Source organism: Podarcis erhardii (genome assembly GCF_964252035.2).
Source record: "Podarcis erhardii genome assembly, chromosome: 5".
NCBI classification, from domain to species: domain Eukaryota; kingdom Metazoa; phylum Chordata; class Lepidosauria; order Squamata; family Lacertidae; genus Podarcis; species Podarcis erhardii.
The window spans coordinates 90094361-90118842 of NC_138509.1; the positions used below are offsets into that span (position 1 = coordinate 90094361).

Consider the following 24482-nt stretch of genomic DNA (forward strand, 5'->3'; position numbering starts at 1 on the left):
TAGGCTCCGTTTGTTGTCCAATTGGCTCTGCAGACCTTGCCACATCAGAAAGAGTTTTATTCAGGGTTGGCAGGGACAGTGAGGAATGGCTGGCAAGCGAGAGGAAAACGCCGTTTCAAAAGAGCCCCTTGCATCACACATGCTGAGTTGCAGTTCCAGAGGAATTACTGCTTCACGACTGGAAAAAGTTAACAACCAGCGAGAGGATAGTCTTTCTCCGTCTGTTGCTATGAGTGCTGGTCTATAGGGGTGTAGCTTTCCTCTTGGGTTTCTTTGTTTGTTTTGCATATTGCTTTCCTCTTCCTTCTGGCAGAAGGGACTTTTTTATTATTATGGTCAGGTGAGGTGCAAAAGCCAGCATGGAGCACCCGAAGGAAACCAAGCTCGCCTTGAGCCAGAAAGAAAAATGGGGGTAAGTGGAACAATAAAATTAAGCTGCTTGGAGGTTGCTGGGCATTTAGTGGCAATGAAATAATAGGAAACTCAGGGCGCGACGGAGCCCAAGCTAAGTTTCTAAGCTAAGTTCCAGCTGGTTGCAATGGGAGAGTCAAGTCCAGACTTTTTGAGGGGTACGCTCCGTGTTAGTTGCTTGCAGCAAAAGTAACAAAGAGTCTTGTGGCACCTGAAATTTGTGATGGAGTAAGTTATGGTGGGCTTCTTAAGATGCATGAAGTGTTATTCTTCGTTATCGGGGGGGGGGGTGTACACACAAGGTTTATAGGGTAAACAGTCAGGCCAGAGGGAAATTAAATGCAGAGGAGTGTGGACAAATTACATATTCAGCAGTGGTTCTTCCCAAAGCAGTGCTCAGTGACACAGACAACCTGGCATTGGTAAGCCAATGGGCACAGATAATGGGCTAGCCACCCTTTGTCTTTTAGGTTCCAGACTTACATTTCTCCCAGTGAAATCAATGGGACTCAAGGAGGGCTTATATGGAGCAGAGTGATGCCTCATGATAAACAAACCATATTCACGGGTGCAATTGTAGGAGGTGAAGGAGAAATGTCTCCTATGTGTTTTAGAAGGGGGGGATATGGTTACTGTCAAATCCCCCCGCCCATTGTTTTTCTGGTCTGTACTTGTGGCAAATGGCATAAACATTGAAAATAAGACTTGTTGGTTGCAGTTATGAGCTCTTTAGCTTTATAACGACCATTGATATTGTTGGTGGCTGCACCCAGTTAACAAGAGGGAAACATAGACTTGCGCTTGCTGAACAGTAAATACACCCATTAGCAAAATTCCAGTTTTTGAATAATTTTGGTGCTTGTGGAAACTCCCTGCTTTCTTTGCTTCTTTTCCCTTTTTGTGGGAGAAGGGGCTAGAATGGTCACAAAAGGTGAGGGCCATGCTTCTGTGGACTGTGGAGATTGTGGGTCAATGTCCTCTACCCCAATCCCAGATATGATTATTTTATGGGCAAAATGTAATACAAGAATTGCAGCAAAGGCTGAGCGAGCAGTGAAATCCTAATGAAGGGATCCTCTGAAGTCTCTGACTGTGGTTTATTATTGAGGGCCTCCTTGGATGAAAACAGGGTAGAGAAGAACTTTGTGGTCGAATTGTCACCTTTGTTGGATGGTATTCCTGCTCCCGTCCCTACCCTTTGCTTTTTTGCAGAGTGCTTCATCAAAAGAGGTTTGCCTGGTGTTATTATCTCCTTGAGTTTGGCATATATTCGGAACCTTATGTGCTCAGCTGCGCTGCATTGCATTATGAAGAGGGCAATTTTGAGGATGTTTGATGAATCCCTGTGGCTAATAAAATAAGCACCCACTTGGCTGGGAATATCAATTTGCAGCCATAATGGTAACACAAAGTGAACAGCTTTAAGTGATCCTGTTTTTATAATCCTATAATCTCGATGCACTTTGATATGCATGCAGGAAGTGTTTGCAGCTGGACTGAGCTGTGTGATAAAAAGAAGAGCGAGGCAGGGGAGCAAATATCATTAAGCCAAACATAAACTTTCAGTACAAAATCCATCTTTTTTTCCACAGGAGCTAGAAGGTTTGTGGAACTGTAATTCTTTCTAAAGTTAGCCCTGCTGGTTTGCCATTGCTTCATCTGAATGCTTCATATAGAGAGATATTTTGCATTTATGACTACAGCTTTGCTGAAAATTATCCAGTTTTGAGGCGGATATTAGTAATTTCAATGAGGTAGATAATTTTCTTGAAAATCTCAAAGATTATGTGAATTTTCACCACAGCTAGATAGATAGTTTGGCACCATTGTTTTCAATGGCTGCTGCTACTTCTGTCTGATCTCATGATCTGACCCATACACCCCACCAGTTTCTGCATTTTTCTCCCTCCTGGATCAAGCAAATGGATTCTTCCAGCCAATCAGAAAATGGGACAATGCTGCAATGATGACACAATGCAGTCTAGGTAGTTAGATTTGGCTACGTGGCTGCATCATGGAGAAAGCAAGTTAGAGAAATAGAGAGAGCGGGCCACATAGATTTAAACACAAATGTTGGGGGGATATCAAAGGGGGTGTGTGGTTGCACTGGCAAAAATATTTTTCAAAAAACATTGTTAAGTAGGTTTAAACTCTGCTTCTGGTGACATATGAGCATGCAGAAATGAAATGATGTGGTTGGCTTATATATGTATTGGAGAAGAATATCTCATTTGGCAGAAAGGAGCTGTCAAATCAGTTTTCAGAAGGTGGTTTGTTTGTAGCTTGAAATTCTTCTGAGGCAGTCTTGGTTTCATAAATTACATTTCATATGATTTACTACATCATTCCGGTCAAATCTACTGCTGTCCATAGTCCAATTTGGTGGCAGTCAAAATGGGTTTCTATTTATCATTTCCTGAACTTTTTTTCTGCATCTCCGGTGCTTTGTTTTTCTTATTGATGACCACAATAGCCTTGTGAAGTAGGCTTCACTGAGATATATCAGCTTGTCTAAGTCCTAAGAGCTGTAATTTCATGGGTGAGCGCTCAGTTGGCAACCCTACAGACTAGAGTCAGCCACGCATGCATGGGGGGGGGGAGAAGAAGGCGCAGATATGCATAACATTTGCATATGACCGTTCACATGGACAGATGCAAACTTTGAATTACCATAGCTGAAAGAAGAGAAATAGAAGAGTTTGGATTTGATATCCCGCCTTTCACTCCCTTTAAGGAGTCTCAAAGCGGCTAACATTCTCCTTTCCCTTCCTCCCTCACAACAAACACTCTGTGAGGTGAGTGGGGCTGAGAGACTTCAAAGAAGTGTGACTGGCCCAAGGTCACCCAGCAGCTGCATGTGGAGGAGCGGAGACTCGAACCCGGTTCCCCAGATAATGAGACTACCGCTCTTAACCACTACACCACACTGGCTCTCCAGTATGGTGAGAAATAGAAATGCAATGCATCTCATCATAGTGGGGGAGACTGTGTGAGTTGGTGACCTGCCTGCCTGCTCTGTGAGCCACCCCGTACTAACAATGAGTGGGCAGCTTCAATGCCCAACTATTCTCCGTTCTTAAGAGTTCTTTATCATTAGACCAGGCTTGGATCAGACAGCCCTGCAAGTGGTGTGACGGTTGGCGTCATCTTCTTCTTCTTCTTCTTCTTCGGCAATTACTCAAAGCCGAGTAAGATGTCTTACATAAGCACGGTTTTAACAATGAGTCCGTAAGTGACTGTGGAGGCCAATTCTGGATCCACACGTCCTTCCACAGTGGGGACATTGGTTTCCAGGTGGGAGTTGATCACAGTGTGGATTTGCCAAGTGTGCCTTCTTCTTAGCATGTTTCTCCCTTTCGTCCTGAGTTCGAGCGTCATAGAATCATAGAATCATAGAATCATAGAGTTGGAAGAGACCACAAGGGCCATCGAGTCCAACCCCCTGCCAAGCAGGAAACACCATCAGAGCACTCCTGACATATGGTTGTCAAGCCTCTGTCAAGCGTCTTCAAAGCCCATGACATCTTTGATAAAGACTGTTCTCCAACTGGAGCGTTCGCAGGCAAGTGTTTTCCATTTGTCGGTGTTTATACTACATTTTTTAAAATTTGCCTTAATGCAGTCTTTAAACCTCTTTTGTTGACCACCAGCGTTACACTTTCCATTTTTAAGTTTGGAATAGAGTAGTTGCTTTGGAAGACGATCATCAGGCATCTGCACAACATGACCAGTCCAACAAAGTTGATGTTGAAGAACCATTGCTTCGACACTGGTGATCTTTGCTTCTTCCAGTACACCGGTATTAGTTTGTCTGTCTTCCCAAGCGATGTGTAAAAAATGTTGGAGATACTGTTGATGGAATTTTTCAAGGAGTTGGAGATGTATCAAACTAGGAACAGGTAAACCTATATTTCAGTACTGTAACTTCTGCTCTTGCAATGGAATATCTTTTCTCTCTTTTCCTCGCATGTGCCCCACCCATCTTCCCCAAATCTGTTCTAGAAGGCTTGGGTAAAACCCAGAGAAATAATAATAATAATATTTATACCCCACCCAGCTGACTGAGTTTCCCCAGCCACTCTGGGCGGCTTCCTGCAAAATATAAAAAACATAATAAAATGTCAAACATTAAAAACTTCCTGATACAGGTATGTATTGGGAATTTATACAATTAAGCCTCCTTTTTTCATAATTTCCCCATGAGTTTTTTGTATTTTAAGTTTGTATTTGTGAACTAATACATATATAGCCAGAGACTTGCGTGCATAAAATATTTATGTTCTGCTATTTCTGGGGTGTTCTTGGATTCTGCACAAAAGGGGACTCCATCCCCTTTTAAACATCTTCAGAGAGGCAGGGGTGAATAAAGAGTATGTTAGTACTAAAATATCTGGAAGCCTTCTGGGGCGGAATTGCTCAGTAGATTGGGGACAGGTGTGAGAGAGGAGGAAATAGAGATGAATTTTGATTGCAAAAGTAAAAGTCATTCCACTAATGCAAGGACTGCTTTGGGACTTCCTCCTTTTCTGCTGAGGATCATTTGAATGAACTTGAATTGAATTGAGAACTAAATGAAAACCAAACTGATTAGTTTTCTAAAGGGATAAACGTGAACTGGAATTAGTTCCTTTTGAACATGTTGAACTAGAATGAGCTCCTTTTTAAAGTGAATGTTCGAAACATTCATCTATCTATCTATCTATCTATCTATCTATCTATCTATCTCTCTCTCTCTCTCTATCTATCATCTCTCTATCTATCCAAATACAGAATATTCAAACACATCTCTAAGTACAGAATATTCAAACACATGTCTCTCCCCCCCCCCCCCCGGAAACCTAAAGTGGTATGATCCAGGAATTACGTCGCTACTCTGACCCTGTTGAACACATAAAATGGCCTGAACCTGCTGCTCAAGTCCTGAAATGAAGGAGCTATGTGAATATTATGAAGAAGTTTACCAAAAATATTTACACCCATTCTAGATTCCATCTGTGAAAATGACCTTTCGAAACCAAGTTAATAACCACCTGACAAAGAGAAGGCATTTTTGAGGCTCAGCAGGAAATAAAAAGAGAACAAACATCAAAGCAGTCAGCTGGAAACAAAGAGAATTAAAACACATGATGGACGTGCGATGGGTTCGGGGAGGGGAGTGAAAAACCATGAGGAGAAAAACACTTTAAAAAAATATATTCATCAGCATACACCCCAGGAAGAGATTTATCCAATCACTATGAAAAAAATAACTAGTGAGATCACAAGGGTAAGAGGAAAATAAGATAAGTAAATAGCATAAATAAGGAAATGATAAACCGGATATGCAGAATTGCATTTGGAATATTGAAAGGAATTTTCTGATGTGCAGACTTTGAGGGAGGGGGACATGACACAGTGCTACCCCTATATATGCCCTGAAGCATAATCATGTACTATCCATGGAGCAATTTATTTATTTTTAAATGGAGGGATTTGATTCAGTTCACAAATAGGCCTTATGAAGAACGGTTGAAGGAGCTGGGTATGTTTAACCTGGCAAAGAGGAGACTGAGAGGGGGACCTCAACCCCTAGAAGTTGGCTCCTATGCTTCAAACGTGGTGGATTTTCTTTCCTTGGAGGTTTTTAAGCAGAGGTCAAAAGACACACTTCGCTGAATTTTGCCATGCAGTTCACCGGCAGAGTAATGTGTACAAACATGCACATGTGCGTGAAAGTAACCTAGAAAAATGTAATTGCATTAGGATAAAGTGGTTGGCAAAATGTATCTGTTAGGCAAAATGGTGTACAAAGAAATGTATAAAGCCAGGCTCTACCCATCTTCCTGTTCCACCCTTCAGTTCCTTCCCTTTGGGATCCATTCTGCTAAGTCATCTTTGAGGAAGCAGGGTGGAGGGCTTCCAATGCAAGAGTGGGAACAATATTTCCCAAGGCACTCTGTGCAATTTGATAAGATGCACGCCTGGGACACCATCAGCACAGATGCACCACATTACAAACCAGTAAAGAAGCAAAACCTTCTCTGTTCTTTCAAAGAAAGCTTGCAAATACTGAACTTTCTTCTTTCTGAATTGAAACGCTTGTCCAGAATATTAGCAAACTCCTCTCATCATTTTGACTGCAAATGTTCCACAGCTTCATGAAAATGATTTTTATTTAATTCTCCAGATTTATTTTAAAACAAAGAAATTACTTCCATTTCTTTCCCAGCTTTCTCATGGTCCTCCTGCTTGCGTGACTCAGGGCTTTTCACATCATCCTGGTTGCACAAGAAGTTCCACCACAGTGGTTTTCTCACCTCCATCTGATTTTGTACGGTGTTGAAATGGATCTTGAATCAGGACCGCCAGCAACCAGTCTTTGGCACTTTACCTCCTGTGGTAACTCAGAAAGCAAACTAGCACTTACAGGTTAAGAGCATGAAATAAGTCATCTGATCCTTTGCCACATTGTACATCCTGTCAGGTGACTTCCAGTGTGGTGTAGTGGTTAAGAGCGGTAGACTTGTAATCCAGTGAACCGGGTTCGCGTCTCTGCTCCTCCACATGCAGCTGCTGGTTGACCTTGGGCCAGTCACACTTCTCTGAAGTCTCTCAGCCTCACTCACCTCACAGAGTGTTTGTTGTGGGGGAGGAAGGGAAAGGAGAATGTTAGCCGCTTTGAGACTCCTTCAGGTAGTGATAAAGCGGGATATCAAATCCAAACAAGACAGTTGAGGTACACCAGGCAAAGAGTCTGAAGGTTCATTTTTTCATATGTGGTGTAGTTGTAAAAAAGCAACAGGCTTTTGGGAAATGATACATAATGAATTGAAAAAAGATGTTTAAAATAGTCATTTCCCCAAAGCCAGAAACATTTCTTTTGGCAAGAATAAAGGCAGAGGTAAAAAAAAAAACAACCAAAAACCCATCTTGGTTAAATTGTTTATTTATGCCACCACTGCAGAAAGAATACTGTGTGCACCGGAATGTAAAAAAGTTCCAACAAAAGAGGAGTGGACTTTAAAACTATATGAAGATGGCAAAATGGGTGGCAAAAATAAGAGACCCAAAAGACGAAAAGTTTGTGGAAGAGTGGAGATCCTTTTCGGACTATCTGAGAAAATATTATAGTCAACAGAAGTCGCAGGCAGGACTGGAAATAAAAGCAAAGGAATGAGAATGATAAAGGAATGAAATGTAGGATATATGTTATAGAAATAAGTATTACCTTTAAGTCGTAGACAAAGGATTTGCACAGAAATATAGAATCACACAATCATAGAGCTGTAGAGTTGGACACACACACACACACACGAATGACATACCAGGCCTATAAGGTCAACTCAGCTCATGAGTCTTAGCAACTCATTCCTATTCAGTGGTACCTCTGGTTACGAACTTAATTCGTTCTGGAGGTCCATTCTTAACCTGAAACTGTTCTTAACCTGAGGTACCACTTTAGCGAATGGGGCCTCCTGCTGCCACCACGTTGCCGGCGCACAATTTCTGTTCTCATCCTGAGGTAAAGTTCTTAACCCAAGGCACTACTTCCGGGTTAGCAGGGTCTGTAACCTGAAGTGTTTGTAACTCAAGGTGTTTGTAACCCGAGGTACCGCTGTAAATGGCAATGTAGACTGCCTTGCATTGTATTATCTGACCTATCATCTTCCACCTTTCTGGTCCCTCTGATTCTGGATCCTGAACCTCAGCCTTCTGCAACTGGCCATTCATCCTAGCTGCTTGTGACAGAAACCAATGGTATAGCTTAGTATGAGGACACTTCCTGTGTTCCTGCAAAATGGCCTGTAGTTCGCACGCTACGTCTACCCATATATGCTAACGTTGCTTTGATTAGCTTGCAGATCGAAGGAATTACAGGACTTAACAGTTTCAGAGAAGAGGATTACTGTAATATGTTTATCTCTGGTTTGCAATTGCTGAAAGCTGATTATGTCCATATCCAATAGGTGGCAGCATTAGATACAGATCGAGGCCTACGGAACTGATGCAGAAAGCCCGCTGTAAACATAAAACGTCTGGCAATCTCGGAGTGTTCGGAATTTACCAGGCACTCAGAAGAAAGCTAAAGCGAAAAAGCTTTTTTCCCTCCAAAAGGCACTTTGGGTCTTAGAAAAACAACATCAACTTAGAAGCGCTTGGAGGGGGTGTGGAGAGAGAGAGAGAGAGAGAGAGAGAGAGAGAGAGAGAGAGAGCGCGCTGAGGAGGGAATGCTTGAGGCATAAAAAGGCCTGAGCAGACTGGCAAAAGGAAATGGGGGAAATAATTATTTGTTCACCTGCCGAAAAATGAAGCCAATGAATTGAATGAGCAAGAGAGTTAAAATGTCAACAGTGAGCTCTTGTTTCATGCAGAGTTAGCTTGTGGAGCACTAGTTTGCCATGTGAAGCTTGGGGGTTTTTGTTTTCAATTAAGACTTTGGCATCAGCAAGCGAATATCAGGGATTATCAGGTAGGCATCCATCCCAGGGCCTTGGGGCTGTCTATCAGTAAGATGTAAGGTAATTCTGGCATCGCCTGGCCAGAGACAGCTCCTATGTTGGTCCTACTTTGTGCCTACTGGGAATGCCTTAATAAATGTTTATTAGTTTGAGTTGCTTTCAGCTTTCAGTACCATGGACCAGAGCAGTAGTGGATGGCATGGTGGAGAGCCATAACTCACCTGGCTTCCATATTGATTGGAAAATAGAGAGGGCAGAGGCAACAGGCAGGTTGGTGTGGTGCAAGGACAGTGGTGGAGCCAGTCCGGCATTCCTGGCACTACATTTGCACCCCACTGGCCATCTTGATGAATCACCATTCTTCCTCTTACCTCCCAATATGCAGCAGTGATTCAACCAACTGGAGGTCAAGTGACTGGCAGCATCTCCCCAGGCCATCCACTACTGAACCTGGTCATTCTTCTGGGCCATCTCTCCATGATGGGACTTGAATTTTTTGAGGGGGGGGGGGGAGACAGACCAAGATGGTGGCATTGGGGGATTCTGTTCCACTCATAGCCAACTATGAGATGCCTCAGGAGTCTATCTTGTTCTCCATGATTATGGATATCTCTATGAAACAACTGGGAGATTAGGTAACACACACAGGAGCCCTCACTTGTATTCCCCAAGAGGGGCTGGCGTTTTGATGGAAGTACCAGAAACAGTGAAGTTTAGTAACTTTTCGGTTCTGTGATTTTTTTTTCTTTCTTTCTTGGCAATAAGCATGATGTCTCTTAAATCTGGACCTGAATTTAAATACCACACAAGATACCGAGGAGAACTTTTGTTTATTTTTTTTAGCATGCTTAGAGATCAGAAAATATCATTCATGTTTTTTAAACAAAGGAAATACTTCAACTAAAAAAAAAAATATTATCTTTATATCCAACTTTTCCTTTGTGGAGTTCAGGGTAGTCAATATGCTTCTCTGTGGCCACATTCACATCATATATTTAAAATATTATGATGCCATTATGATGTAATGGTTTTCCCCAAAGAATTCTGGGAGCTGTAGTTTGTTAAGGGTGCTGAGAGTTGCCAGGAGATCCCTATTGCCCTCACAGAGGTAAGATTCCCAGAGTTGCCTTTGAAGAGGGATTGATTTCTAAACCACTCTGGAAATTGTAGGTCTGTGAGGCAAATAGGGTCCTCTCAGCACTCTTAGCAAACTACAGCTCCCAAAATTCTTTGGGTGAAGCCATGACTGTTTAAAATGGCATCATAGTGCTTTAAATGTATGGTATGAATGTGACTGAAGTCAGCCTGTGAGCTTCATAACTGAGCGGAGCTTCAAATTTGTTTTTCTTGACTCAATCTCACACTGTTACCATTTCACCACACTGACTCTCAAGATGAAAAATAAAAATCGCATTGTTAAAACCAAGTACCAATACAGTGTAATAAGAAGCAATTGTGTAAGCTCTCTTTTACAGAAGAAATGATCTAGCTTTGGTTGGTGATAAATTCTCATAAGCCTTGTAACAGCCACAATCTCTTCCTGAATTTTTATTTTTTTTCATTCCCTGCCAGAGATTGGTGTCAATGCTTTCAAACATGACTGAGGTTAATACATTTATTAACCCATCTCCAGCAATGATTTCCTGTATTTCCCAGCCCACTTACTTTCCTGAGTCCCAGGTCCTTTCTTTTTTTAAAAAAGGGGGGCTTCTAAATCTCTAAAATCCAGCATTACAATTGCAGAGTAAAAATACAAAATAAAATCGAAAGTCTTCCATTCCTGACCCTTACATATTGCTTTGCCATCAGCTACGTCTGACCAATATGCCCCTGTGAATTGCGCCAGACTAGAATATGAAAAAAATAACAACCAGATGACACACTTTATTACGGTCAGGTCCAGCTTGGCAGAGAATCAGTAGGAGTGCAAATAACTAAGTCGGTATCTACTCCAATTCATACCGCTTCAAACAGTCCATGGCTAAGGCCGGGTCAGCAAGACAGGTCAGTTTCAGTGTAACCAGGGATGAGGATGCACATCCATACCCAACCTGGACCATCTCTGAGCAAAGAAGCCTGAGGAGGAAGGGACTCTAGAGGGGACTGTAGGGTTATAAGATAAGCCACTTGCACTCCTTTAATTAGGAGCTCACCTGATAATATTTATTCACCGTTAGTAATTCCCCAGAGGCAAGTAGACAAAGACACATTACTACTGAAAAGGGAACCTGCTCTACTAGATACCATGGCTGTCAATTAAAACAAATGAAGGACTAGTAGATGCATGATCACAGACCAGGTTTCCATCATTCAGGCTTTCACCTATTTCTTCCTTCAAGGGCTTTGCATCCCTAGCATCACACCTTTACCTATGGGCCCTTCTAATTATTATTATTATTATTATTATTATTATTATTATTAATCACTGCCTCTCCTAAATCTTAGCATAAGATGTTAGCAGGCTGGGGCTCCTCAAAGCTGAAGCCTGGTATCTGGGTGGGTATTGAGTGTTGTCTGATAGAAGCAAGCCTCACCTCCCTGCTTTTGGCCTCTGTATCGGCTGCTACCATCAAAGGAGGAGGGATGCGCTGGTTAGGAGAGCCTCTTCTCCACAGGGACTCTTGAATCTTGGGACGTGTGGCAAGCAGCCATAGAACTGTATACTTGTCACTTTGATGATCACACAGGAAAGCCCCTCAGGACAATGATGGGATTGATGATACCAATTTGAAGTCCCAAATGTGCCATTTCACAGCAAAGCTTGCTCTGATGGCATATTCCTGCCTTCAGTTTCCACCTTGCTCTCAAAAGATTGACTGTTCGTTTATATCCCCTAAGGAAGCAGCTGGCAGGATGGATGGACTATCCAACTTTCGAGAACCACACACCTTGTTAAAAAGGAAAAAGAAAAAAAAATGAGTACTACTCAATAATTCCCTCAAATTTATGTCCCTCAGAAGTGTCATTACAGTAATCTCCCCAAACATTAGTTCAGCAAACAGCTTTTCATTTATGGCTGCATCACTGCAGTAATCCACATTGTGTGGTTCTTTTTATTTCTCTGGTGATGTTCAAACAGTAATTTGTGAGTAGAGAAAGTAATTTACTATCCTTGCCCATTTCTTTGGTCCTTAGGTAAGGCTGATGATGCAAGAGAGTTTTTATTTATTTTAAAATATTTTCCAGACCGCCCCTCATAGGGAGAACGATCCCAGATTTAGGGTGCAAATAAAATAGAATTTAAACCACAATAACAAAAGCAAATAAAAAACTAGGAGCAGATAAAGGTAGGCAAAGCAATATGAGCAAGAGCAATACCACAACCTAGTCAAAACAACAGCATTCTGTTAAGGCCTGCTCAAATAAATGGGTCTTTTTGCCAGCACCAAAACTTCATTAGGATTAGCGCCAGCCATATCTCATAGTGTAGGATGGGTGCATCTGGTTAATTAGAGAAAGACTATTTACCCTTGACTATTTATTCATGAAGTATGGCATGCAGCATCTTAATAATTCTACAATTAAATCATTCTAATTACAACAAAGTTAAAATGAAAGCCCTGCACTCAGGACCTGCAGCTGGAAATCATCTGGGCATGGAAACGGCTTGGCTTATGTTCTGAAGCCAGCGCAATGTCAGAAGTCACCCACCATGCCCCAGTCACTGCAGTAGCTCTGGGGAAAACTTCATTTTCCAGAGACCCACAAGTACCCTATCCTAAGACATTACCAGCATACTGGAGAGAGAAGGGAAAGACCAGATCTTTCTGTTTCCCTTTCCCTCTTCCTGCTGCTAGGGTACTGGTGTTATTGCCCCAGTAAAAATATCTTGTTTAAAGGGATAGGGAAAGAAAGTTGGGGTGGGGTGGGGATTGAGGGCCAGGTTGATAAACTAAGAACTATTCTCTGGCTCAGATTTTTAATTTGAGCTGAAGAAGAATTTGGAAGTCCCTAATCTCCCTTTCAAAGGGACACGGGTGGCACTGTGGGTTAAACCACAGAGCCTAGGGCTTGCTGATCAGAATGTTGGTGGTTCGAATCCCCGCGACGGGGTTAGCTCCCATTGCTCGGTCTCTGCTCCTGCCAGCCTAGCAGTTCGAAAGCACAAAGTGCAAGTAGATAAATAGGTACCGCTCCGGCGGGAAGGTAAACGCCATTTCCGTGCGCTGCTCTGGTTCGCCAGAAGCAGCTTAGTCATGCTGGCCACATGACCCAGAAGCTGTACGCCGGCTCCCTCGGCCAATAAAGTGAGATGAGTGCTGCAACCCCAGAGTCGGTCACGACTGGACCTAATGGTCAGGGGTCCCTTTACCTTTACCTTTAATCTCCCTTTAAGAACTTACTGTTCTAAGAATGGATGGAGTGGCGCCATCTTTATCAGCTCCAACCCCAACTTTCACTTGTTGAGCCAGCTCTAATTTCTTCAAGCAGGTGCAGCCAACTGGTTTTCACATTGCCTCTGAAAATGCAGTTTGCAAAGCCCAACCACATCCAAGATCCATGTTTGGCCTGTGTGAGTCATTTGCATTTAATGGCTATGAACTCTGCAGAGAATAGTCCGCTTAGGTCTAGGGGAAGGTCCACAATTGAAAAATGCAAGGTTGTTTCCGAAAGGGAAAAGGAAATTATTTTTTTAGAAATTCTGTGCAACTTGACAAGGAGGTTTATCTTTAAGCTGTCATGCCTGACACGACTGCTGTTGACTGTAGCAGCTCCGTCACCCGGTGAGATGGGGAAAACAAAATCTATGAGCCACTGATCATCCTGCCAAGGGTCTTTAAGAAACAACAACATTGTTAGTCATCTTCCAGCCAGAACAAATAATATGCCTAGTTTTTGTCTGCCATCGGCTGCTGCAGACTTTATTGTGTATCCAAAAGCGGGTGGGAAAAAATCAACTCTGACCCATGCCAAGTGGAGACTGCCAACATTTTGTGGCCCATGGAAGTGGATGCCATCACAGCTGTTGTGCACACAAATATTATTTATGGGATGTCACAGAGAGGAAGAGGGGCCCAGTTAAATAACCCATCATTTTCTGAATCAGTGGGGCATTTTTCGATCATTTCGCCTTCAGTCTATGTTAGAATCACAGCCTACAGGGTTGGCCTCCTTTTGCATGGACCCCTTTTAGCTACTGTTTCCCACAAAAAGCTACAGATGTTGGAAGGCTTAGAGGGAAACAACTGGATTTCATTGAGGGCCTGGAACCTCAGAAGCTGCCTTATACTGAGTTAGACCATTGCTCTGTCTCTCTCAGTATTGTCTACACTGGTTCTCCAGGGTTTATTTGTTTATTTTATATCTCACCTTGCTCCCAGTGCAGGGCCCAAAGTAACTCATCCTCAGAGGTGGATTTAGGGCCGTGTGAGTGGTACAGTCACATTGGGTGCACATCCAAGAAGGGCACCTTATCAAAGTAAGCACTTGTCTGGCTTCAGGAAGGAGCCATGAGGGCTTTCACAGGGACCTGGAGTCCCTCCTTCTCTTTCCTAAAGCTGTGCAATTGTTTACTGGGCTTTGGGAAGGAGGTAGGAGGGCTCTAGAACCCTGCCAGAGCCTCATGCCTCCTTCCAAAGTCTGGCTTAAGCCGGCACCACAAGGGCTGGAAGGAAGAAATGGCCTCACACAGGGCGGTATATTACCAAAGTCCTTCCCTTTTCATCCTCACAGAGCTACAATGTCCAAAGCGGTTTTACAATCAATCTCTCCTCCCAGGAAACTCTGGGAAATGTAGCTCGGGGGGTGGGGACAGGGGTTTCCCAACAACTCTCAGGGCCCTTAACAAAATACAGTGCCCAGGATCCTCTGGGAGAAGCCATGATTGTTTAAGGTGACATGAAACTGCTTTAAATGTATAGTGCATACAGGGCCCAAGTCTTTGCAGCATCGAATGCCTTTGCCCATTCTGGCAGCCAAGAGAATGTCCAGGTATTAAGCAAACTTAAATTCAAAGTACCGCACTTTCCAAAAAGCCCAAGAACAGCAATACAAAACTCTCAATCTACATACTGTTTCTTGGTGGTGTAGTAGGCAACATGATCAGCTTCCTAAGTTTTTCCTATTTATCATGTGCTCCATCTTCTTTCCATATTGGCTCAGTATGCCCATTTTGCTTTACAAATGTTCTGTCTTTGTGTTATACACCACCAGATCAAACCAACGCCTGCACTTCTCTTTAACCTAAGCCTAACTCTTCCAATTGACTCATTAAAACGTGCCTCCATTCATTCTCACTCTAGAATTTCTGTAATTCTAAACTAAATTATCCATGTTCCCCTGACCCACAACACACAACAGCTATTACAATCTTCCAGTACCACAGAATCATTTAACTGTAGAGTTGGAAGGGACCCCGAGAGTCATCTAGTCCAACCGCCTACAGTGCAGGGATCTCAACTAAAGCATCCATGACAGATGGCCATCTGACCTCTGCTTAAATACCTCCAAGGAAGGAGAGTCCACCACCTCCCAAGGGAGACCGCTTTCTCCAAATGGATGGCCTACAGATATTGCTGAACTCCAACTTCCATCAGAACCAGCCAATATGGCCATCAATCATGGATGATGGGAACTGGAGTCCTATTAACATCTGAAGGGCACCCTGTTGAGGAAGACTGCTTTTAATACACCCATTCTCTAATCTCTGGCCACAGAGGGAACTAAAGTCAAGTCGTTCTTACTTCCAAGCCCAGAATGCTTGCCGTTGTAGTTCTCTTCTGTGGGAATTGCCTCTACGTCTTGCAAGTGCATTTTTGCTGCTCCTGTATTCTGATTGGAATTGGTTCTGGGAGCCAGCTAATTTAGCACCGGCAGATTTCTACAGCGATAGGAGGCTAATCAGCATCCGCAACTCCAATCGCATTGGAAACCATATCTCATACTCCCTTGATGGCCCCGCTAACATTGGCTCTCTCTCTGCCTCTTTTTCCCCCTAATATATGATGCTTAGATAATGCTGAGAAGGCTGGGCACTCAAGTGGACTAATACATGGCTGAAAGCCAGCAGCCTCCAAAGCATCTTCTCTCAGTTATCTGCTCAGTAATTAGATGACCTTGAACAAATTATGGACTTCTTTCCTAGTTCAGTTTCAGTATCTCTTTTAAAACACAATTTGGGCAAAGATGCCTCATGAAAACTAAACCCAAGGGCAGAAATGTACATGAGACTAGAGAACATATATCTCTCTATATTTAAAGGTTGAGGAAACTTTTTCAGAGTAAGGGCCAGATTCCCTTCTGGGCAGTGGAAGTTGGTAGCCCCTAGACCTGGTGGAGCAGTCTGTGGACAGGTAGGTCATGGAGATGGGCCAATAATGTCATTGTCATGGACTGGTTGGATGCAGAGGAATGGTGGTAGGAACCAGCTGGGAACCACTGAGGGAAGAAGGCTCAAAGCCCAAGGAGTGGTGGTGGGACAACCATGAGAGGTCAGAGGGAGAAGAAGGAGAAGACTGGGGAGAGGAGGTGTTGGAAGCTGAAGACGTAACAGGACTTAGTGAGCTGGGAGAGTCTGTGGCAGAGAGCAGTGCAGAATCAGGAGTAGAAGATGAAGTAGGCAAGTAGGAAGAGGGAGGAGGGAAGATAGGCAGACTGTAACCATTGTTCAGTTCCTCTGCAATGCAGGAATCTCAGCTAGAGCATCCATGACAGATGGCCATCCAACCTCTGCTTAAAAACCTCCAAGGAAGGAGAGTCCAAATATGGATTCAAATGCATGCTTTAAATTTTTTTATGGCCCATTAATGCAGAATCTGAATGGAACTGGATTATAGGTAAAGCCAAGCAGAACTGACACTTCTGACACTTTCCTCCATCCCTACTTATGACCTCCATGTGCAGGTCACTTGAAACAGCCCTCATTATGCTAGAACAAATCTGTCCTGTCTTAAAAATAAGATACTTATTACTGTAGGTTAAACAGAATGAGGAATAAGTGTCTGAATTTGTGTCCATGTTTATGTCTATCTCTGTGTGAGGGCATGGCAGGGAGGAATCAAGCTTGCACATGTTCCAATATTTTCTGGAAAGGTGGATCCTTTTTGCATGGAGAGTTAAGAGTTTCAAAGCCAGGTTGCTAGGGGCAACTATGGGGTGCATTTTAAAAATAAGGATCAGGAGAATGAATTATTTGCCTGAGCCAGTGTCCTAGGGAGGCAGCTGATCTGGGTGTGTAGACGACTGGATTAAAAGGAAATGACTTAGGGGTAGTTAACCCAAGCGGTGAATCCATTGAACCCTGACACTTAAGGCTGAGAGGTTTCCGATTCACACGTTGCATCTTCAAATTATGAAAAGCCCAGCTGAATCAGAATATTTAGAAGCATGAGGCATCTGACAATGGAGGTAGAAATCTAGCATGCTCAGTCGCAAACTGGAGGTCATTCACTACCAGGAAGGCTGGATGTGCTGCCAAATTATATACGCCTTAAGTAATTGTGAGTATCAGCTTGCCATTCACTCTCCGTAAACAACAGCTTTAGTTTATTTGGTGAGAGGCAGTGTTGTACAGTGGTTAGAGTGGTGGACTAGGACCAAGGATACCTGGGTTCAAATTCCCACTCAGTCATGAAACTCATGGGGTGACTTTGGGCCAGTCACATTCTCTCAGCCAGCCTATCCTTCCTCACAGGGCTGTTGTGAAGATAAAAATGGATAGGAAGAGAACCATGTATGCCAACTTGAGCTCCTTGCAGGAAAGAAAGGATATAAATGTAAAAAAATAAATAACTGAACTTGCTCATATGCCCATTCATATTGGTGCTGGATATATATCCAGACATTCCTACAAGCTTGCATTCTTGGTTCCATCTAAACTAAGGTTACCAGATTTTTTTTCAATGAATCCGGGAACACTTTTCACCTTCAATGGATTTTGTATGAGGACTGATTTGTAAATCCAGGGACTGTCCCCAGGAAACGGGGACGTCTGGTAACCTTAATCTAAACCATCCTCAGTCCCAAAATGGGATAATGAAGCTTAGTGACAAAGGGAGTGCACCCAGAATTGCTATTATGTCCTGTCCTTTTTAAAACCTAAAGATTGCATTGTTGCCATCAGACCTAGGGTTGTGTGGTCGACTTACCAGCCAGACACCCCTTGGTTACAGTCAATGAAGGCTTGAGGTCAGTGGTCTTCCCTTATTCCTTGCTCCCATCGTCTAGTATTAAAAGGCAGACTGTTTCTCTACCTGGAAGTTTCCTGCAGCTTTAGACATGTTCTCAGTGGCAAGAAAAAGAAGTGCAATGTGAGTCTTCAAAATTACCACCCATGAGAAACCACTCTGGGAGACACAGAAACACTTTCTTCTGCCTGTTGACACCAGAAGTAAGAAACTCAAGCCAACTCCATGCATCAGTACTTCCTCCTTTGTTATTAAGGGCCAGGCAGAATTACAACAAGTGTAATTAACGTGTCGCGCTGCATGTGTGGCAATTGCCACTCCCAGCTGCCTCTTGCAATCCAAGCCACCTGCTGGACACCAGCTGTTGTCCTTCTGCTCCCTTTTTCTGCTGCTTGAAAAAGAAAAGGGGAAAAAAGGAAGGAAGGAAGGAAGGAAGGAAGGAAGGAAGGAAGGAAGGAAGGAAGGAAGGAAGGGTGCTCGTCTCCATTCTCCAAATTTTTGGAGAATTTTTATGATATATTTAATACTTTAAGATTTGAATATAGGATATCTAAAATTAGAGATACAATATTGGAAAATTAGACAACAAGAATGAAAATAAGGGGATAAATTTGTTGGAAAAAAATTTTTGGTCAGGAAAGCAGGAGCGGGGGATGTGAGGGAGTCCAAAGATGATAAGAAAATTATGTTAAGAGATGTGCTTCATTGTTTTGTTTATTGGTATTGTAATTAAACTAAAAAATTGTTAATAAATATATTTAAAACAAACAAACAAAAACAAAAGCTTTCCTCTGCCCGAAAACCACAGCGACCAATGCCAGCGGACACCAGCACACTTAGGGATCCACAGAGTGTTTGCAGTTTGCATAACAGAACTCAGCAACTCAGCATTTTGGCTAATCTACATTTATTTACATATAAACACACAAGGAGCTCTGCAACACGGCTCCCTCTCTCTCTAGCATCAGACAGCAAAGAGAAAGAACAAAGGACAATAGTCCCACTTCACGGAACACAGTAACACAAGCATCCTGTCTCCGTCACTTCCCACTCTGTGGAGTCAAAACATACACCGTCGTGTGATAGACAACAATCCCATGACTGCAATCATGGAGCAGGAATTCTAACACTCTCCTCCCCCTTACTTTTCTTCCTCTTTTTTGAAGGTTCCCACCCTTTCTTTGAAGCTTGTTACCATTAAGGGAGATTCAGTGGCCACACGCACATGCATGGATACTGTATGTTAGATTGCAGGCAATTGTTCGTATGAAACAGAGTTGACAACAGACCAGTGGCCCCCACCCTGCAATGGGCCAGCCAGCTAGCATTAGCTGCTTAAGAGCAGAAGTATCAGAAATCTCAGTTTGAGGAAATCAGCAGAGAAAGCTTTTCATGGCACCTCACTTAACATGATCGCCTGCTAACGGCAAACTACCACTGTCAAAGGGACAAGCATAAAGGCCAGTTAAAAAGCTGGCAACCTGCTTAGGAGCTCCTCTGCTTCTAATGCACACGTGCGCACATACTGGGTGATACTTGGTCTAAATAATTAAAGTTTGGGCTTATGCACCCTCGAGTTTATTCATTTGTGTATTTAAAAGCACATCAAAGCCACTTAATATTTAAAAAGCTTTAAGCGCTATGCAAATACTCAACGTTAAAAGAATGGGAGGAATTCAACGTAGCTCTAAGGAGATTGTTCCATTAGGGCAAGTTGCCTGGTGGAACGATCTCCTCTCTTTTCCGCTGTACCCACACTAATGGTTACAAGATTAGCATCACATTTAAGAATTCTGACTCAGACATAGATGTCCAGCAAGAGAGATCTCTGTGGTGAGAAGCAGGTTTGAAAACAGACAGGCCATGCAGGTAATAGAAATTTGCAGGTGGTGTTGTTGTTTAGTCGTTTAGTCATGTCTGACTCTTCGTGACCCCATGGACCAGAGCACGCCAGGCACACCTGTCTTCCACTGCCTCCCGCAGTTTGGTCAAACTCATGTTTGTATCTTCGAGAACACTGTCCAACCATCTCGTCCTCTGTCGCCCCCTTCTCCTTGTGCCCTCCATCTTTCCCAACATCAGGGTCTTTCCCAGGGTGTCTTCTCTTCTCATGAGGTGGCCAAAGTATTGGAGCCTCAGCTTCAGGATCTGTCCTTCCAGTGAGCACTCAGGGCTGATTTCCTTCAGAATGGATAGGTTTGATCTTCTTGCAGTCCATGGGACTCTCAAATTTGCAGGTACCACCCATTAATTTGCATTATCCTTGTGATGTTTGCCTGGGTTTCACTGAAATGCCTCACTGCGGTTCTTTCTACACTCACCACATATAGTTGCTCTTTTTGGGGGGGGGTTGTTTTCATTTTTTGCACAGTGCCACAAAACATTGCTATTCAGCTAGCTTTCAATAATGATTTACCCCCCCCCCAACCACCTTTTCTTCTACCACCAAAAAATAATATGTTTGTGAAAGATTCGCAATGGATCCTCAGTATTTTCATTTGTATGCAAGCACCATCCCCGTTTATGTGGAGGGGTGGGTTTTGGGGTTCAGGAACCTCGTTATCATGTTACTTTGTTCATACCAGTTGGTTTCTGAGCTCAGTTCAGAGGAGAGATACGGCAGACAGAGGCGACAGTACTGAGTCATACTATTGCCGATAACTATCAATCATTAGCTGCAGACAAAATTTCATCGCAATAACCAGGTTCGTCATAGTTCAAGCAGACATGCGGTTCCTCTTCTAATCTCCTATATTCCCACAGGATTAGAATACCAAACCAAACAAAAAAAGCCATGTACATAACTCTGAGATTTAGTGGCTGGAAGAATACAAGAGCTCATAATAGTGATGTGACTACACAGAACATTTCTCAGTTTAGGCAGAATCCACCGTTAATGTGGAAAGGAAAACCCTGTTAATCGTGGATTGTGCCCAAACTGAGAAATGAAAAGAAATGTGAAATTGGAAACCCTGGAAAAAAGCAGTCCCAACCAAGGAAGATTGGCAGCAAAAATTTGTTGGAGTATGCAGAAATGGAGAAACTTACTGGAAGAATAAGAAATCAAGACGAGAGACTTTTTTTTACACTTGGAATGAGGAAGATTTAAGGACTATTTGAAGAACTATTGCAAACAGCTTAAAACACTAGCAGGATTGAAATAAAAATGAGCGATAAAATAATTTAATTTGAGTATGAAGGACAAATAATAAATAGATTTAAATTGGTTATGCAGTGATAAAAGATGTGACACAAGCAACTGCAGAAAGGGGGAGGGGTAGATATTAATATTTGAGATCTTAAATTGGATGTGCAAATTTGTATTGTTGTAAGTTTGTAAAATGAGAAAATGAAAAATAAAATTTAAAAAATAAAAGAAAACCCTGCACTCACTCTCCAATAACAGCAACATGTGGCCAAATGTGCAGACAGTCAGCTACAAATTCAAACATCAACTTTACTATTATGAATGATAACTATGGAAGTGTCCTGTGTCTTGATGTGGATAGGAATGTATATGTCTGCCCATGAATTATTGCACCAGGCCAAGTTATTCATGAATAAAGCTGAATTAGGGCCAGATTTTATCAAAGCAGAAACACAAGAAACCTTATTCTGCACCACATCAGCTTGTAGCGCTGTATCATTGACCCTCTGAGAAAGTTCATTTTTAATTTGCCTTCAAAGGGGTACAACTACTGAGGATGCTTCTGAAATGAATTTTTTACTGATCAGAACACAACTATCCTATAGATTTCATACATCACTGAATTTTGTGATGCAGTTCTCAACTTTTAAAAAAGCAGTTCTCAACTTTTAAATGTGAATTTGCATGCAGATTCTAAAATAAAAATATTTAGGGTTCTTTCAGCATTCAGCCTGATTTGTCTGGGGGAAGAGTAGACCATTGCGCCTTCTTCTTCTTCTTCTTCTTCTTCTTCTTCTTCTTCTTCTTCTTTGAACACTCGTAGCCGAGTAAGATTGTCTTACATAAACACAGTTTTAACAATGAGTTTTTGGCCTTCTAGGGAGACAGTGGACATGATTTTCACTGCTCAACAGCTTCAAGAAAAAAGCAGAGAGCAAAACCAACCCCACTGTCCCCCTAGAAGGCCAAAAAACATTTTGGGATTCAGGAAGGGTCACCTCAGATATTGTTACGTGATGGTTTGCTAAGATCCTTGCAAGAATTTTGCTGGCCGCAGCTAATAAAGAGATGCCTCGATAGTTTCCACAATCAGTTCTGTCACCTTTTTTAAAGAGATTGATAATTTTGGGATCTCTAAAGTCTGCTGGGATTTCTTCTCTTTCCCAGATTTTTTTGATGAGCTTGTGAAGTTGTTGTGCAAGTTCAATTCCGCCCACTTTGAAGATTTCGGCAGGTATCCCATCAGCTCCACTGACTTTGTTGTTTTTCATTTGATTAATAGCTGTACACAACTCTCCCAGATTTGGAGATACTGATACTGCAAGCTCATCTCTAACTCGTTTTGTGGAATTTGTGAGAGGACCTCAGCAGCTACGGGGCAGTTGCAGTTAAGGAGATGTTGGTAATGTTCTTTCCAGCGCAGTGTAATAGCTTCTTTATCTTTTAGAAGTGTGATACCATCTGCTGAGTGTAGGGGGCATATGCCATGATTTATTGGCCCATAGATGGTCTTTGTGGCTTTAAATAAATGTGCATCATGAGTGTCAGCTAAGTGCTGGATCTCTTGAGCTTTTTTTATCCACCAGGTGTTTTTTAGTTCTCTGGTTCTTCTTTGAACCTCAGCCTTAGCGTTGGCATAGGTTTTTTTCTTAGTGGCACAGTTTCTATCTCTTTGCCAGATCTGAAAGGCCTTCCTTTTCTTGTCAATCATGCATTTGATCTCACTGTCATTCTCATCAAACCAGTCCTGGTGTTTCTTGGTTTGATATCCAATAGTTTGTTCACAGGCTGCAATAATGGATGTTTTTAGCTTGGTCCAGTGTTCCTCGATGTTATCAGGGAATTCTGAAAGCGATTCAGAATTTCCTTAAGAGTTGTTTGGAAGTAATCCCACTTAATGGCATCTTGAAGGGCTTGAGTGTTCATTTTGTGCCTTGGTTTCCTTCCTTGAAGCCTGTACTGAGGTATAATCTTGATAGCCACCGTGGAGCGTATTAGTCGTTGATCTGTCCAGCAGTCGTCGGTGTTCGTCATAGCTCTGGTAAGGAGCACATCACGGCGATCTTTAGCACAGACAATAACATCGTCTAAGAGGTGCCAGCGGTTTGACCGAGGATGCCTCCATGAAGTTTTAAATTTATTTTTCTGTTGAAAGAGTGTGTTGGTAATAGCAAGGTTGTGCACTGCACATATAATCAAAAGTAAGATTCCATTCTGGTTGCTGTTGCTAACTCCTTTTTCCTCAATAGTCCCAGGCAACAGATCGAAATCTCACCCAACTCTTGCATTAAAATCACCCAGGAGGATAATTTTATCTTCCTTAGGCGTCTCTGATAGGACGGTATCCAGCTGAGAGTAAAAAAAATTATTTAATGTTTTCATCGGCATCCAGTGTTGGTGCATAAGCGCTTATCATAGTAGCCTGTTGGTTTTTGGTGAGCTTTATTTGAAGGGTTGAGAGTCGCTCATTAATGCCGGTAGGGACTTCTGACAGGAGCTTCACAAGGTCATTTTTGATAGCGAAGCGTACCCCATGTATTTGATGTTCTTGTTCATATAGACCTTTCCAGAAGAATGTGTAGCCTCCTTTTCTTCCTTCAGCTGTCCCTCACCTGCTTTTCGAGTCTCTTGAAGCACTGCAATATCGATGTTAAAACATCACAGCTCTCTTGCAATGATGGCAGTTCTGCGTTCAGAACGCTTGCTGTCTGTGTTATCTGACAAAGACCGTGTATTCCATGTTCCAAAGTTCAATTGTCTTTTACGACCGCTAGGTGGTGACCCCACTGGGCGCGGTAATCGAGTCAGGGGAAAAGAGAGGCAGACTATGTTTACGGCACATTTTCTAGCCCCTCCCCCTTTCGGGGTGAACAGAATGCCAGTGCGGTGTAGTGGTTAAGAGCGGTAGTCTTGTAATCTGGGGAACCGGGTTCGAGTCTCCGCTCCTCCACATGCAGCTGCTGGGTGACCTTGGGCTAGTCACACTTCTTTGAAGTCTCTCAGCCCCACTTACCTCACAGAGTGTTTGTTGTGGGGGAGGAAGGGAAAGGAGAATGTTAGCCGCTTTGAGACTCCTGAAGTGGAGTGAAAGGCCGGATATCAAATCCAAACTCCTCTTCTTCTTCTCTTCTAAAAAGGGCTGCTCAGTCATGAATACAGCTGCTGAGCTGCTCAACTGCCTCGTTCCTTGAGTCAGAACGACTGAATCTGTACCCAACGCCCATCCAACGTCATGACTAGGGGCTTTCAGATTTCACAATCCTGCCACCATTACCATTTGCCGATCGCAATGGGACTTTAGGGGTTTGGGTTGGGTTTTGGGGAGACATCTGTGCGTGAATTTGTTTTATGTGTGTTGAT

The 24482-nt window shown here is 42.8% G+C and overlaps 1 protein-coding gene across 2 annotated transcripts in view; it reads left to right on the forward strand.

Annotated features, from left to right (window-relative positions):
• Positions 1-207: 207 nt before the first annotated feature.
• KCNMB2 (potassium calcium-activated channel subfamily M regulatory beta subunit 2) overlaps positions 208-24482 on the forward strand; it is a 312693-nt gene continuing 288418 nt past the window's right edge. For both annotated transcript variants that reach the window (XM_081862818.1, XM_081862820.1), the window contains exon 1: positions 208-412. In XM_081862818.1, coding sequence (XP_081718944.1) covers positions 360-412 — 53 coding nt within the window. In that variant the 5' untranslated portion in view covers positions 208-359. The remainder of the gene's footprint in view (positions 413-24482) is intronic.